This window comes from Bacillus rossius, chromosome 3 (genome assembly GCF_032445375.1).
Source record: "Bacillus rossius redtenbacheri isolate Brsri chromosome 3, Brsri_v3, whole genome shotgun sequence".
NCBI classification, from domain to species: domain Eukaryota; kingdom Metazoa; phylum Arthropoda; class Insecta; order Phasmatodea; family Bacillidae; genus Bacillus; species Bacillus rossius.
Genome location: NC_086332.1, coordinates 103,461,515 through 103,479,390, shown reverse-complemented (window position 1 = coordinate 103,479,390; position 17,876 = coordinate 103,461,515). Strand labels below are relative to the sequence as shown.

The window sequence follows — 17,876 nt, the reverse complement described above, 5'->3', positions numbered from 1 at the left end:
GCATAAAGTCATTTTTCCTAAAGTCGTTTGCCTAATGTCATTTCGCCTAAAGTTAGTTTGCCTAAAATTATAATCGCATGCTTAAGTTCCCCTAAAGTCGTTTTGCCTAAAACCGTTTCGCCTAATCGTGTTTCCCAACCTTCGTTTTGCCTAAAATTCATTTTTCCTAAAGTCTATTTGCCTAAAATTCATTTTGCCTAAAGTCTATTTGCCTAAAGTCTATTTGCCTAAAGTTTTTGGCCTAAAGTCGTTTTTCCTAAAGTCATTTTGCCTAAAAATAGTTTGCCTAAAGTAGTTTTGCCTAAAATTATAATCGCATGCTTAAGTTCCCCTAAAGTCGTTTTGCCTAAAACCGTTTTGCCTAATCGTGTTTCCCAACCTTCGTTTTGCCTAAAATTCATTTTTCCTAAAGTCTATTTGCCTAAAATTCATTTTGCCTAAAGTCTATTTGCCTAAAGTCTATTTGCCTAAAGTTTTTGGCCTAAAGTCGTTTTGCCTAAAGTCGTTTTGCCTAAAAATAGTTTGCCTAAAGTCGTTTTGCCTAATGTCATTTCGCCTAAAGTTAGTTTGCCTAAAGTCGTTTTGCCTATAAGTTTTTTTACCTAGTCATTTTGCCTAAAATCGTTGTGCCTAAAGTCGTTTTGCCTAAAATTATAATCGCATGCTTAAGTTCCCCTAAAGTCGTTTTGCCTAAAACCGTTTTGCCTAATCGTGTTTCCCAACATTCGTTTTGCCTAAAATTCATTTTGCCTAAAGTCTATTTGCCTAAAATTCATTTTGCCTAAAGTCTATTAGCCTAAAGTTTTTGGCCTAAAGTCGTTTTGCCTAAAAATAGTTTGCCTAAAGTCGTTTTGCCTAATGTCATTTCGCCTAAAGTTAGTTTGCCTAAAGTCGTTTTGCCTAAAAGTCATTTTGCCTAAAGTCATTTCGCCTAAAGTCGTTTTGCCTAAAGTCATTTTGCCTAAAGAACATTTTAGGCTAAATGACTTTAGGCAAAATGACGTGTACTCATGATGTACACCGATTTTCCAAGTGCTCTGCGTAGACGACTTGAGGATGTGCGACGATATAAACACACATGTACTATCCATATGTTTAAAAATTGGATGTACAAATGTTGATTATACCTTGGCTCCCAGAGCCTAATGGGTGGGCATGGCGCCTACTAAGGGCGCGTACACTGGGAGCTCAGGGGTAGTCATTGTCCGCAGTTGCTAATTCACAATATAAAATTTACCCCTTTAAAATGTTTGCATGAGTCTTTTCTGTTAGTTTCATGAATATATTGTTAGAAAAACTTATATTGACAGTGACTTATATAATTACAGGGGAATAAAATTATAAACTTCATAAACGTAAAAACGTAAATATTTACGTACGTAGGTTTGAAAAGGCATAAATAATAGCTTTTCCTATACTTCCTTAGTTTGAAATTTTCTCACTATAATTAATATATTAATTAAGTAAAGAGAACATAGAGCATATTACTTAGGCTAAAACTTTGTTTTAACAAATTAAAAATTGCGAACAACCAATCTTAATATATATAAATCTCGTGTCACAATGTTTGTCCTCAATGGACTCCTAAACCACTTAACCGATTTCGATGAAAATTGGCATTTATGTGTAATTTTTTCCAACTTGAGAGATAGGATAGTTTTTATTTCGATTAATGGTCTTAATCTGATAATTTTAGAGTTTTCTAATGTGATGTATGTATGAGTTGGCAGAAAATCACCACGGCAACGGCTGTAGCATTGTTGATGCTTCATTCGTCTCCATGGCAACGACTATTTCATTGTTAGTGTAGTCCTCATCACTCATTAAATACAGACCACCAATTTTTAGATATATACAGGTAAATAACTATACACTGGTAGAACAAAGTCGGTCGGGATTTGAAAGTGATATAAATTATTCAAATTAAGAAGACAATTACTAACTACATCTGATTTCTAAAAAGGTCCAGTGAACTCTTTACCAAGTCAACCGATTTCGATGAAAATTGGCATTTATGTGTAATTGTTTCCAACTTGAGAGATAAGGTAGTTTTTATTTCGATTAATAGTCTTAATAATTTATAATTAATAATAAACTGATTATCAATGTTGATTGGTGTTTAAGCCCGGGAAACAGTGGGTACTTCGTTTCCATGACAACGTTGCGTGCTTGAGAGTCGGGAAACCATCGGTGCTATTCGTTTTTTCTTCGGTACATTACAAAGCATTGTATTAAGTTTTTGTCAAAATTAATTAATTTTCATTTTATTTCATTTATTATAACTGTAAATAGGAGATTTGGTCTCATTTCCCCCCCCCCCCCCCCATAAATACAACCGTGCGAAGCCGGGTCGGGCAGCTAGTATAAATATAGAAATTGAAACATAAGTTTTGAAAATACTTCATAAAGATGTATTATGGAAGTGAAACACAAACTGTTGGTATTCCAGAAAGAGAGAGAGGAGGTTTGATGTTTTTGGAATTCCTTACAAGCAACGGTACTATTACATAGGTACAGATGCTTACTGCAACTTTACTTTTAATATTTTATTTCAACTGTATAAAGAAAAGGAACACATTTCTCCACTACAGACTTGTAATTCGTACCTCTTTGGAACTGTATATTATGCATTTTCTTTTAGTGTCATGTTTTACAATTTTAACAGGTATTTGTTAATTGTTACTTTTAAAATTGCAGAAATTTGTATGTTCGAGATGATATTGTGCTAGCTGTGATATGTAGAACCTTTGTAGCCCTCAGGTAAGTTATGCAACCTGTTTGGTTATCAGTTTGTTGGCGCACTATTCAAATGGAATGTTAACCCCTGTTATCATCTGGAATTGTTTTAAAAATAGGTGATAGTGAACCAGAAAGTATAGATTTTAAAAAAGGCTCTTCTACCATTATGGAGGAAAGATAGATATAATTTTGGCTTGGCCCAATTTATGGCCTAACGGATATTCTAGGCAGATATCCGAATTAAATACTGTTTAAATTTAAAGCCAAAAGAGATTGAAGTATTTTTGCTATTTAGTATGTGCGATAGAAGTGTTACTGCAAAGATATTTGATTATATAAAAATCAATGGTTTTGTAAATTGCCATAGCCATTTTGGTATCTTCTGGATGAGTTTAACTGTTCTTACATAACTATTTTTGACTGCTTGAACTTAGATCAATTAATAAACAAGCTTTGATCAGCAATTTATTCTGCAATAGTTAATAGCTAAATCCAGAGGTAATGAACGGTGATTTAAGAAACCTCTGTCGTGAACCGACTGAGATAAACATTTTCATAATTCTTTTTGCTCAACCGAAAGAATTGAGAACTAATATCAAGTGCCTAATGTTATTTTCACTAATTAATTAAAAGTTTTTAACAAACTTGTGAACTTTAGTAATACAGAGCACCAGCTTAATTCCTTAGCTAGGGAATCAATATTTTCTTGATTATACTAATGTGGAAAGTAGTGTTTTTCTCAATAACAAGAAAATTTTATTTTATTTTGATACTTGTAATTTTATTCGTTATAATGGTGTACTAAAATACATAGTGCATGTTTGTTGTTAAGTTTATGTGTGTTTATGTTGTTAAAGAAAATATACACACAGAAGTAAATAAATACTGAAAATTTGGAAAGTATACAGGGCAACAAATGAAGTTCAGGGTACTAGTGAAGGCTTATAGCTACGTTTTACTTATTACTTCTTAGAATTCAGTGAGTATAAACAGGTTTTTTTCACATTCTCTAAGATGAAAAAACAAAACATTATTCTTTAATAAACCCGCCAAATTATACCAACTATTAATTCACAATTTTAACAACATTTAAAACTACCACAGGAGTGACATAAATTGTATGTGGTCAGTAACTGCTGGTTTCTGTGTAGATGGGTTAATAAGGGTTAATGGACTAATTAATCATAAATGCATCCATTGCTGAGATGAGGTTGAAACCCATGTTACCAGGATATAGAGGCAGGAGAATTTACCATTACATCAGCAATATCATCTTCTATAAAAATATCATTTCATCTGACAGTTTTAAATTCATTATCTGGTTTTTGACTAATGAGTGTAAATCTCAGAATAAGCTCATGCTTCACGTTGCAGCTACCCCCTGCTACGAACATCTGGGATGCTTCCCCATGATGGGGCCGTGGTGGTCCTTAGACAGGCTTGTACCTGCGCCACAGACTCCAGAAGACATTGAAACCAGATTCTATCTCTACACAAGGTACGGTTATGAAATACACTGTGCAGCATCTGCAGATTCATTGTTTTCCGATCCTTTTTCCAGTTTGTCTGCAGCTGTCCAAAGTGCTAACTAACGGTGGACTTTCGTAGAGTTTCTAGAAGTATTTCGTTCACAGTTAAAGAAAATCATCCTTTGTTCAAATATTACTGTGCCTTTATTGCTTCTTATTTGATACATAAATATTGCTTGGTTATTAATTTAACTGTCGACACTTTCCACAATATACTTAAGATATTTTTGATCATAATTTTTTTTTAAATATAAAATTATGCAAAAATTAAAAAAAACACAAATAAATGTGTACATATATATTATTATAAAATTTTAGTTAAATCTTATTAAAAACTTATTACATCTATTTAAATCACTTGATACTGCTTGAACCTTCTTTCAAAAATAACTTGATTTTTACCTATTCATTTCTCAGATTTCCTTTAGCATTTATTAACTTGAAATTAATAATATATTAAGTTTAGATAAAATAAATGTGAAGTTGTTTCATTCAACTTAGTCATTACTTTTATTTTAGATAAAATTAAACTCTTAGCTATCTCGGTATATTAGGTATAAACTGCATCTTAATTTATTCTACAACGCCTAACTTCATGAATATTGGATTGACAACCTTTCAATTTTTTATGATTCCTGTAAAATACTTAGTAATTTATTTAATTTGATTTTTACGCAAGAGTTCAGTGACAATATATTTATGAAATATTTATTTTGCAAATAATGACGTATAAATCTGTACCTTGAAGGTCCTGTGACTGTATGATTATGTATATAACTTGGACAGAGTGATTTCCGTGACTTAGTACAAGTGTGCCTGATGAATTCTTCCTTGACTCTCATCAGGGCACAGCCTGAGCGTTACTACATCCAGACCAGACCCAATGTCTCTGTGGATGGGTCAGACTATAACGGCAACCGTGTTACTGTAATGATTACTCATGGGTTTGCCAGTAATGGAAATTCTTCATGGCTGGAGGAAATGAAGGATGCAGTTCTGAACAAGGTAGGTCGTCTGATGTCTTTATGTATCATTAGGGGCATGCATATTTTGGGATATTTTTTCAAAACTAGTTGTCTGTATTTCGTGATTGGTTAGGTTTTTCTCAGGTTCATGTCTACTGCAGGTGCACAAATCCCATCCATTCAATGTGGGAGCAAACACGTCCTGGTGGCACCAAACAGGGCAATTGCCTTGCTTGCAGACGACCGCCAATCACACCGGGAGAAACTGCTGGCGCAGGCATACTTGTTTGCAGTCTAACAGAGTTCAGATCTTTTTGCAAAAAATGCATACCACCATGCACCATCCATTCCACCACGTATCGAAAATAACATTGCTGTAGGTACAAAGACTTGCATGCACGCATTTGACATAAAAATAAGTCTTCAATTAATATAACATGTAACCATTGGGAACCACCCCGATTGGAGTCTCGGTGGTTGAGTGGTCGGACCACTCGCCTCTCGCAAGGCCATCCGAGTTCGGTTTCCAGGCCAGATCGATTCCGGAGTTTTCTAAAGTAGGAAAAGTGGCGGACGTTGCCATGAGCCAGCGGGTTTTCTCAAGGTAATCCTATTTTACACAATAACACATTCCTTTACTGCTCCGTTCACGTCACTAACCATCTTCGTCGCTTATGACTTTTATGTCAAGGAGATGTTCAAACTCAGTTTATTTATTCATTCAATCATTCATTAATTGCCCTGATTGTCATTATATTGTACACGTAGCGTAATGGGAACCGTTATGGGGACACAGAGCATCATGAATGAGTGTATTAAAGAATTAATTGACGCAGGCACCATTTCATGATGTGTCAGACTTGAAGACCCAGTGGGAGACATAATACGATCTCAGGGTGTGTCGTCACCCAAGTGGCACTTGACTCCTGTTCGAGCGGAGCCGAAACCTTTCCTTGCTCTCTGCGACGAGGAATGCAAGCACAGCAAAGAAATACACTTCGGAATCCTGGCTTCTTTTACGGCGTTCCACACGTTTCACTCACACACCTTTGCTTCCTCGTAATGACCAATGTTGAGCGAAATGAGTTTTTACGTCCTTTATTATGTCTTTTCATCCATGTTCAACATTAGTTAGAACTATAAAAAAGGTAAAGAGATTTGGTGTACGGGAAGTCCGTATCGTGCCACAATAGGCTACTAGACAAAGAATATAAATTCAAATTGGATGATGACATTTGTCGAACAGAACAAATAATAAACTAAAAAGCCTGACATCACATTGAGGATGAAGGAGGTGGGTCTTCAGACAAAAGAAACTGTTTAAAAACCAAGCGCCAGTTAAAAAATTGTCCAAGTGAGAGGTACAGACCTACTGGGGAAAAATAAATGTGTATATTTTCCCATTTTTTAGTTAGGGCCTATTTTTTATTTTCCTGTGCATGGCGTATTAGCTGTTGTGTTAAAAGATATGAATCCTTTTTATTATCATTACAATCCTAAATATTCAATCTCAAATGTTAAAAAATATATTTAAGTGTCTAAGTAGAGAAAAGTGCCACATGGCCCTCTAAACTTGCGCTTGTGTAAAACATATTACGAGGAAACAAGTACATGGTAAAACAAAGCGAAATTTTAAGTAGCCAAATGAATAAGCACTTTCTACCTTTTCCGGGATTTTTAGAATACTGGGTGAAACGCGCAGGCATAGCCTTAGAAGAAAATGATGGTTACAATATTTTAAAGCCATAATGGATTAAATAATTTTACTAAATCAGCAATTAGAACAAGTTAAAATGAAACCCTTTTGTTTGCGGTTAGAGAAACATGACTCAGGATATTAGCATAAAATTGACAGTTAAAGCATTCGTTTTGGTATATGTTGGCAATGTTTGATAGCTGTATCATTATCACAATGTTTCCTGCTGTGAGGATATATTTTTTTGCAATAACTGATAAATTTATAAATTCACCTATTGTTATTTTAAGCCAATTACCTTCAGTTCAACAGCTTAGGAGTTCTAATTAAGGATTTTATTTTGAACATACGCCATGGTTGGTTACACTGTATATCATAAGAAACCTCAATAGCGGACAAAAAATATTAAAATAAAATAAAATACAACACGCAGAAAACAGCAAAATTCAGCCGATGTCAAAAATTCCAAACATAAGCAGCACAGAAAAGTCCGTGCAATGAATAAGTTTAAAAATTATTACAGCACAGACGGACACAGAGGGATAAAACGAGACAGGAATGTAAATAGAGAAAAAAACGACCTTGAACAACACAGCGACAAACGGACAAACCCAGCGATAATAGTAGTATAGTAAAGGGAATCCGAGTGCTGGAGACTGGACGTGGTGGTGGTCGTGGTAGTTTCTGCTGCCTTGGAACCAACATCTCCGAACACGTCACGGTAGCCAACTTGGATGACCTTGGCACTTGAACTTGACATTTCACCTTGACATTTGACCTTGACCTAGAAATTTGAGTTTTAACTTTGATCTTCACATTTACCTTGAATTTTGACCTTGACATTTGACCTTTACCTCAACCGACATCTCGACACTTTTCTTTACGGCCGACATATTGAAAATCCGTTATTATTATCCGATTGTTTTCGGTCCTCGGTTCGATTACAGGCGAGAGAGAAAACATGTAATATATTGGTACAAATTAAAAAAAAAAATCTTAATTACAATTTAAAAAAAAAAATAAATAAAAATTATTTTAGTCACACCCGCCATATGGGATTCTAGATTTCGTCACGCACGCCATCATGAAAATCTGTACTTTTTGTGCTAGAATATCGGAATTTTTTTTTTAATTCATAAAAAATTAATCAGACATCACGATTAAACTTTACATTATGCCCGCCATCTTTGATTCTAGAATGTTACAATTTCTTTACGGCCGCCATTTTGTATGTGTATGAAGTCATCATTGCACTTTATGTTACGACCGCCATCTTGGATTTTAGAACATTGTAATTTTAGTTATGGCCACCATCTTTAAAATCCGTAATTATTAACCGAATTTAACAGGAAAAGTTTTAAAATTCATAAAAAATTTATTTAATACAGTTTTACTTATATATCGCACTTACGACATAGAGTACTCGAATCGAACCTGGTGAGGAAATAATAAAAATGGCGACAGATCCTTCCTCCACCCGACAGACAGACCTACCACCACTAATACCAAGGTAGATATTATGCCAAACAGTATGACATCATGACAGTCATCTTGTTTTGGCCTACAGTTGGATCCGACATTTATAGTTTCCTTCTGCTAGAGTGTGCTATTGACATATTTGTTTAAATTTTGACCGCTAGAGTGCAGGAATAATTTATTACCGTGGCATCCGCCTTCTTGTCAGCCGTCTTGGCCACCATATTGAAATTCTCTTAGTATTCATTTGGTAGCCAGGTGCATCCAGTAAGTGGTCAGACACATTCAGTCAGTAGCCAAGAGGAATTTTCCTTCGATACGCGACTATATTTTAAACAGGCCATGGCCAATTTCAGGTGTATAGAACAGTCGTCTCCAAACCACGAGGTCAATTACAGTCTTATCGATAAACATTCAAAAAAAAGAAGCACATTCTTAAAAGAAAGCACATTCTTCAAACCGGAATCACATTCAAAAAATGAAGCACATTAAAAAAGAAAGCACATCAAAAAGGAAGCAATTTAATGAAAAGGACATACATTTGTAAAAAAAATTTTACTCAGTGGGATACTATCTCATCGCAGGGATACGGTCTCATCAGAGGGATAAGATATGATTACACGCATACGATTTCGTCACAAGGATACGATCTCGTCGCAGGGATACATCATCAGTACGATACGATAATACAGGCTTGACTACGTACATTTAACGAAAATTATATGCATTTTCACGAACATTCAACTCAATAGAAGGCAATCGTCAATTTATGGTATGTTTCAATGCCTTCAACAGTCTTTGGCTCCCAAAGTCATTGGTTCCAAAAGTCATCGGCGCCAAACGTTTTGGCTCCAAATGTCATTTGTCATTGGCTCCATAAGGCTTTGTCTCGAAAAGACTTTTGCTCCAACTCTCTTTGACTCCAAATATATTGGGCTCCAATGGTTAAAATTTTTTTAGAAATTACAGAAACAACTTTTTCCAGCTTGTGAACTTCTCCTTCGTTCAGAAAGGAATGAGTTGTTGTACCAGCAAGTAACTGTTTTAATTTTTTTAAATATATATATGTGTGTGTGTGTGATTCAGTGATCTTTATTTTTAAGAAAACATGCGTTAGTTTTCTCTGTGTGCTTCTGATTATTTCTGCCAATATTTTGTTGTTTTTCTCCATGTTCTCCTGATTATTTCTGTCAATATTACATTGCTTTTCTCCATGTGCTTCTGATTATACCCGTCTTTTTTTCCTCCAAGATCTTCTGTTCATTCCTATCGAGGTTTCTGTTGATTTTCTCCATGTTCTCCTGGTTATTCCTAGCGAGACTTCTGCTACTATTCTCCTAGTGTTTTTTTTTTGTTTTTCTTGAAAAAAAAACCGTTTGTATTTTTTCGAACTTAGACACGCAATTTTATTCAGAATTTAGCACTTAAAATATTTTTTATTAGATGGGTTTCAGGCAAAATACAGCCTTAATGTCTTGCGAGCCCTGATCGTGTGAATAAATTTGAAAACTAATTTATATTTTGGATTTAAAGAGTGATTGTTTCATTTCACGAAATATTATTTCTTGGAGCTGTTGGAGCAATTGGAGCATTGGAGTTATAGAGATTTTGGAGCTGTTGTAGCATTGGATCACTTGGGATATTGAAGCTGTCGCCGCATTGGAGCACTTGGAGCTGTTGGAACCTTTGGAGCAATTGGAGCTCTGGAGCTGTTGGAGCATTCAAGCAGTTGGAGCTGTGGACCATTTGGGCAATTGGAGCTGTTGGATCTCTTGGAAAATTGGAGCTGTTGAAGCATTGGAGCTTTTGGAGCAATTGTAGCTTTGGAGATGTTGGAGCTGTTTGAACATTGGAGCGTTTAGAGCTCATGGAGCACTTGGGCAATTGGAGCTGTTGGAGAACTTGGACAATTGAAGCTGCTGGAGCACTTGGAGCTGTTGGAGCCTTTGGAGCTATTGGAGCACTTAGAGCTGTTGGAGCCAATGAAATTTTGAGCGAAAGACTGTCGGAGCCAATGAATTTTGGAGCCAATGACTTTTGAACCATTGACTTTTGGAGCCAATGACTTGGAACCAATGATTTTTGGAGCCAAAGACTGTTGGAGACAAAGACAGCTGAAGTCAAAGACAGTTGGAGCCAAAGATTTTTAAAGCCAATGACTTATGGAGCCAATGACTGTTGGAGAAAATGACTGTTAGTGCTGATGACTTTTGGAGTCAATGACTGTCGGAGCCAATGACTGCTGGAGCACTTTGACAATTGTAGCTGTTGTAGCATTTGGACAATTGGAGCATTGTAGCTGTTGGAGGACTTGGGCAATTGGATCTGTTGGAGCACTTGGAGTATTAGAGCACTAGGACCATTGGAACACTTGAAGCAATTAAAGCATTGGAGTACTTGGAGCTGTTGGAGCGAATTACTTATACACCTTATCCCTACGATGATATCGTATCTCTGCGATGAGATAGTATCCCACTCAGTTGAATTTTCGTACAAAAGTGTGACCTTTTCGTTAAATCTTCTTCTTTTTTAAATGTGCTTCTTTATGTAATGTGTGTCTTTTTGACGAATGTGCTTTCTTTTTAGAGTGAGCTTCCTTTTTTTTAATTTTTATCGATAAGACTGTAGTAAAGCCATGATTGACATCGGGGTTTGGAGACGACTGTTCTATACGTCTGACATTGGCCATGACCTGTTTAAAATTTGGTCGCGTATCGACGAAAAATACCTCTTAGCTACTGACTGAATGTGTCTGGCCACTTACTGGATGCGCCGGCTACCAAATGAATACTAAGAGAATTTCAAGATGGTGGCCAAGACGGCTGACAAGAAGGCGGTTGCCATGGTAATAAATAATTCCTGCACTCTAGCGATCAAAATTTAAACAAATATGTCAACAGCGCATTCTAGCAGAAGAAAACTATACGTCGGATCCAAAATAGAAGCCTACTGTAGGCCAAAACAAGATAACTGTCATGACTCCAAACAGTTTGGCATAATATATACCTTGGTATTAGTGGTGGTAGGTCTGTCTGTCGGGTGGAGGAAGGATCTATCGCCATTTTTATTATTTCTTCACCGGGTTCGATTCGAGTACTCCATGTCGTAAGTGCGATATTTAAATAAAATTGTATTAAGTAATTTCTTGTGATTTTAAAACTTTTCCCATTAAAATCGGTTAATAAGAACAGATTTTCAAGATGGTGGCCATAACGAAAATTGCAATGCTCTAAAATCCAAGATGGTGGTCGTTACATAAAGTGCAATGATGACTTCATAGACATATAAGATGGCGACCATAACGAAAAGTGTAACAATATAGAATTCAAGCAGGCAGGCATAATAAAAATGTAAGTCGTGGCGGCTGAGGTCAAGATGGCGGCAGTTTAATTAAAAATTTAATTAATTAATTTTTTATGAATTTAAAAAAAAATCCGCTTTTCGAGCACAAAAATTACAGATTTTCAATATGACGGGTGTAACGAAAAGCCCAACGTTTCTAGAATCCTATGTGGCAATTTCTTATTCAAATTGTATTCAAATTTTAATTAATATTATTTTTATAATAAAATTACATGTTTTCTCTCGCCGGGAATCTAACCAAGAACCGAAAACAATGGGATAATAATAACGGATTTTTAATATGGCGGCCTTAAGAAAAGTGCCGATATGGTGGTTGAGGTAAAGGTCAAATGTCAAGTTCAAATGTCAATTTGAATGTCAAAGGCAAAGTTCATTGTCAAGGACAAAGTTCAACATCAAATTCATAGTTCAAGGTCTAAGTTCAATATCAAATTCATAGTTCAATGTCAAGGTTAAAACAGATAATATTCTAGTTCAAGGTTGAAGTTCTAGGTCTAATGTCAAGTTTAAAGGCAAAGGTCATCCAAGTTGGTCGCCATGACGTCATCAATGATGTAGGTTCCAAAGCAGCAGAAACCACCATCACGTCCAGGCTCCAGCGCTCGGAGCCATATTCTATATGACTGATAATACTAAACAGATAATGTTGACAACACAACGACAACACAGAGACACAGGTGAACCCTGAAAACAGATATTCTGGACACCACAACAACGACAGCGCAGACGAGCACAGTAGGTTCCTAGATATCAGTAGTGACGTTTCGGGAATTGAGATCTCTTCCCGTCCTCAGGCACAAACAGACTGGAAAAACAGGGGTCAAAGCTGTATATACCACCGTTGCATTGAATATTCTTTGACGCATCAAACCACCTTTTTTAGATGTAGGTCTATTTTGCTGCTTAAAACCCATGACCCTTGAGAAAGGAATTCGCTCAGTAAACAAGAGTGGCAATGCCACGGGATTGGGCTGGAGGTCGTGGCGTTTTCAGACGACTCCGTCGATCGCATCACGCACATTGAAACATGATTGTGGAGGCAACATAAGAAACGGGCCGTAGCCCTGAACGATTCATATGTGTTTAGGTGTGAAGTAGGAACTGCCGCCTAACCCTCTCGCTTGCTGCATTCGCCTCCATGCTGTATTATGTTCTCTTTTTAATTTTAGTTACATTTTATACTTAGTTTTTGTCCTTAAAACTCACACTCTCTCTTTCCTGATCTTGCCAGTCTTCCTGGCTTCCTGTTCTTCAGAACACAAACCCTCGTATAGTTAAATATATTGCACTCCCTTGTGTTGCCCGTGGTCATCCGCGTTTACTTCTTTCTGGCGAAGAGCCACGATCGGTCATTTCTGTCCAACCATTCCTCTAACGTGGTCGTACCCTCATCATGGCTGTAATTGGTTCTCTAAAGCTCGTTTTATGTTTTAATTTCCTCAGGTCCCTTCACTCTAAGAAATTCAGGCTTATTTCAACCATTATTTCCCCTGCAGTTACTTTCAGATTTTACTAAATTAATATATAGGATTTAATTTTAACGTTTGTCTCCACCTAAACGTTGTGATACACATGTAAATATTTATGTATACATTTAGCATATCTTAAAGTGAAATGAACAAATAGAAGCCTATCAAAAAGAGCAGAGGAGTTAAGAAGCAATGTTTTGATTTGGTCCTCAGATTGATGCTAACGTAATCATAGTGGACTGGGGAAAGGGCTCCTCCAAACTCAACTACTTCCAAGTGTCAGCCAATACCAGAGTCGTCGGTGCAGAAATTGCCAGGTAAAGACAAGAGTGCCTAGAGTCTCGAATGAGTGCATGTGTTACGATCATCACATAATACCATTGGTCTCTTATTCTGTTTTAATATAAATACAGTCTAATATCTAGGGATCAGTGCCATGGTCTAAAAATCTATTTCTAATCAGAAAATATTTATCACGACATTCCTGAAGAAAGGCAATTGTAATTTTTGTATGCATAACTTAAATTAATGTGCAATTTTAAATCAATGAAGATAAATGTAGGAAGATATAACATCAAGATAGATTTCTGTTTAAACCTTCAATATCTTGAATTTCTCACAAAATTATATTCTGCTGAACAATCAAAGTATGCCTTTTCTAAACAAAATAAATTAACCAAGGTTTTTCAGACTAATAATAATGGAGTGTGTGTCTATTTGTCATATGTAAATATAAAAATGGATTAATGTATTTAAATTAACACTGGTACATGGAGCACATACATCTTAGGTTAGATACATAATGAAATTACTTAGAAGAAAAATACACATTGGAAGTATTGGTTTTGAAATAATGCTTTATCACCAAATAATTAAAATTGTTGTATCTAAATAAAAGTTTATGTAAGATTCCTTAAATGACATATATTTTTAGATTACTTTAAAAGTAACCTTGCATACAAAATATTTTTAAGTTATTTTTAAAATTATTGTAACCAAAATATTTTTAACGTGGCAACGATCCTCCCTTAAGCCTGCTGAGCCGTGCACACCTACAAAGTAAATCTGGTTGTCATAACAATGCCGTACATTGAGAATATGATATACTTTGTAAGTTGTTCTTCCACAGACGTTTACCACCTCAAACAGGTCGAGTCAACACCTATGTCAATTAAATGTGAATAGACTAGTATGAAGTAGTAAAAGTATGCAGTGTTGGTGGTAAGCATATACATCCCTAGAAAATCTACTAATCAGCGCAACGTCCAGCACCATAGTACACTTGGAAACAATTGAAGTTGGTTGCGCCACAAATTGCACCATTATTGTTTTTTGCAAAAATCAAGTGACGATCTAGTAATGGGCTAGAAAATAATTCATGCATTGAATTCCGAAAAAATAAATCAATAGCATTCCCCCTTTTCTTTTTCCTTCATTGCCCAAGTAAAATGTCTTGTCTTTACTGTTAAGTAAGGGCGTATTTTAAAATTATGTTAATGCCCCATTAAACCAATGCCAGCAAGGACAGTACTGTAACAATTGCATCTACTAAAAATATTAATATTTTGTGTGAAAAAAAAGTACACACGAAATCTAAACTGATAAAGTTTTAATCAACTTTCAAGTAATATATTTTTAATGTTATTTGGCGTAGTCAGATAGTTTGTTTGATTTGTTTTTAATAATAGTTGCAGATAAGGAAATGGCTACATTGAAGGGACTTGAACTAGGCATTCTATGGTTCGATACATTCTGTGATACGGCACTAATCAAGACGCTGGCATTCAGGTTTTTTCTGGTGGATCCGTGCCGTCGACCTTGCCCGCCCAGTTCTTATTGCGTTGCCAAGGTTTCCAGTTCGTTCAGAGTTCATCATCACTTTCAGTTCTCACTTCAGTGAAGTGTTTCCTGTTTTCTAGCGGGTTACATTTCAACTTTCGCACTTGGTAATCCCATGGCACCGAACGTCCCGATTAAAGAACTCATTTCACTTTACTATAAAAATTGTGTTGCCCTTCCCTTGAATGGATCTTGATTATGACAAAGTTACTGCGAAAAGTAAATACCTCTCGTGTGGTCGAATGTTTAGTAACCAAAACACGGATAACTTGCTGGCACCTTAATATGACCTTTCAGATGATAAAAAATTGGCACACGCATATAGGGAAACAAAGGAGTTAAAAATATTTACAGAAGTGTTATTATTTCCGAACAAAGATGTTAAAGACATAAAAAAACTGTATATTGACGTGACAACGTCTAATAATACGATGAAAGCCGGCTGCACGCACGAAAAAGTGTCCCGTAACGCACATTGTCGCACTACGGATGTGTCCCGTTACGCTCATTGTACGCATGCGCCGTATCTCTCTTCCACTCGATTGGAACAACAATCGATTTGACTTTTCAATCATGTTTTCGTCGTTTGAATTATTAATATTATACAATTTAACGATCGTCCACCGATTTTTAGCACAATCGGTACGGTTATTTAAAAGTAATGTGGAATTTTCAAATACGTTTTTAACGAACAATGGTGTTTTACAGTAACACATAATAATTCAAATTACACCCGGAATCTTTTGCACAATGTTTTAAAAATATTGTAAGACTTTATAAATAAGTTTGGTGTATTTGGGATGCGTATTTGTTATAAAATCGTATTTTAAAAACGAAATATTATTATTACCCTACGGTGATGCTATCTATGTGACAGACGCGAACCGATCGAATCGTACTCTCTATCAGCTGCTGCGGGAACCAGGCACTCGTTAATACATATTTTCCTTTGTTTATCGCGATGGGCGTTATTATTAATGAATTATAAATTAAATTTCATGCCCGGGGCCACAATTGCATATCATTTTGAGCACTGGAAGACATAAAAATGTAAAATATTCTCGACGAATTTTAATCTGTGGTTTTGATTGCTTATTAGGTACAACAACAATTTCGGCAATAAAGGTTAATTATTATTGCATTTTAAAAATCTGATTACTAGTATAATTTCAACTATTTATTATTTTATTATTATTAATAAAAGTAGCATCTGTCGGCGAGTGCAGTAATAATAGATTTTGTTAGATTTTTGATTACAGTTTATTAATATGAAAATTTGTTCATAATTATATTTAAACGAAAAGTTAATGTGGTTTTCATTGTATATTACAACAACAATTTCGGCAATAAAGGTTAATTATTCTTGCATTTTAAAAATATGATTACTAGTATAATTTCAAGTATTTATTCTTTTATTATTAAAAAAAGTAGCATCTGTCAGCGAGTGCAGTAATAATATGTTATGTTACAATTGACTAAAAAATTATGGTGATTCACATAATTGATGATAGATATTTGATTACAGCTTATTTATATGAAAACTTGTTCATAATTATATTAAAACTTTATATTTAAATGCCAATTTTTAAAATTAATTACAAGTCATCTACACGTGAACTGTTTCGTCGACTGTTTATAAAGTGAAGTGAAAAGTTAATGTGGTTTTCATTGCTTATTACAACAACAATTTCGGCAATAAAGGTAAATTATTCTTGCATTTTAAAAATCTGATTACTAGTATAATTTCAAGTATTTATTCTTTTATTATTATAGTAAAAATGATTCAATTTTATTCATGAAAGTATGCAATCATTTCATCAATGTTTTGTTATGACGTTGTCACGTTAAACTATCGTCCGTAAACCGACTTTACAGACAACCAATTTTTTTTAAATTTAAAAACGTTCTATGTTATGACCACCAACATATATTACAGAAATAACAAAATGTTTTAATTTCTAAGATTTTGAGTGCATTGTATTATTTATCTGCTGGAATCAGACAACTAAGCCCATCTCTAGAAATATCACTACACCACTGTATTTACGTTGCAAGATATGCAAACAAATGTTTTGTGTTGCAATACAATGAGTGTTGTTGTGTTCACAGGGTTTGTTTGTACCTGCAGAAAAATCATAGCATGTCCCCTAAAAGACTTCACCTCATTGGCCACAGCTTGGGAGCTCACATCATGAGTTATGTCAGCAAGAATGTAACAAGAATAGCAAGGATAACAGGTTTTATACTCCATTGTTTTCTAAATAACTATTATTCCTTGTTCCTAATGTGCATACTAGTTTAAATTTAGAAAATATGTGTACGGTTGCTTGATTAACGTATCCGTGTAATTTTTCTTTCTTGTCTAGTCTTGTCTTTTACTCTTTTTATAGTCATTTTGTTCTTTTATAATTAAGTAGGTACGTTTGTAATAATCTAATATAAATCTCAAACATGTGCAGATACACGTATTGGTAATGTAAAATATTATAAATAATCTCACTGATGAACTGGATGATTTCCTCTTCTCTCAAGTCAGGCATATTCGTGGCCAGTGTAAGGAGTCATTCAGCATTCTGAGAAACCCTGATTGACTGGATCTGGAGTTAAATCTGACTTCGGGGTGCGAATCCACTGTCTTGCCGCTGCGTAACCTCGCCCTGGCTTGCATCCTATGTGCATATAGGTTTATGAAGTGTGTTATGTTGTATTTAAATGGTTTTAAAATGTATCAATAGCTCATAAACACTATCAAAAACAAATAATTTTTCCAAGCAGCATTCTTTTTTAATTTATTTAAAAC

General features: G+C 35.2%; 1 protein-coding gene across 2 annotated transcripts in view; it reads left to right on the top strand.

The window, feature by feature from the left end:
• Window positions 1-17,876, top strand: part of LOC134531092 (pancreatic lipase-related protein 2-like) — a 163,283-nt gene that overhangs the window by 49,244 nt on the left and 96,163 nt on the right. For both annotated transcript variants that reach the window (XM_063366628.1, XM_063366629.1), the window contains exons 4-7: window positions 4,114-4,237; window positions 5,114-5,273; window positions 13,451-13,554; window positions 17,186-17,313. In XM_063366628.1, the coding sequence (XP_063222698.1) occupies window positions 4,114-4,237; window positions 5,114-5,273; window positions 13,451-13,554; window positions 17,186-17,313 (516 nt within the window). The remainder of the gene's footprint in view (window positions 1-4,113; window positions 4,238-5,113; window positions 5,274-13,450; window positions 13,555-17,185; window positions 17,314-17,876) is intronic.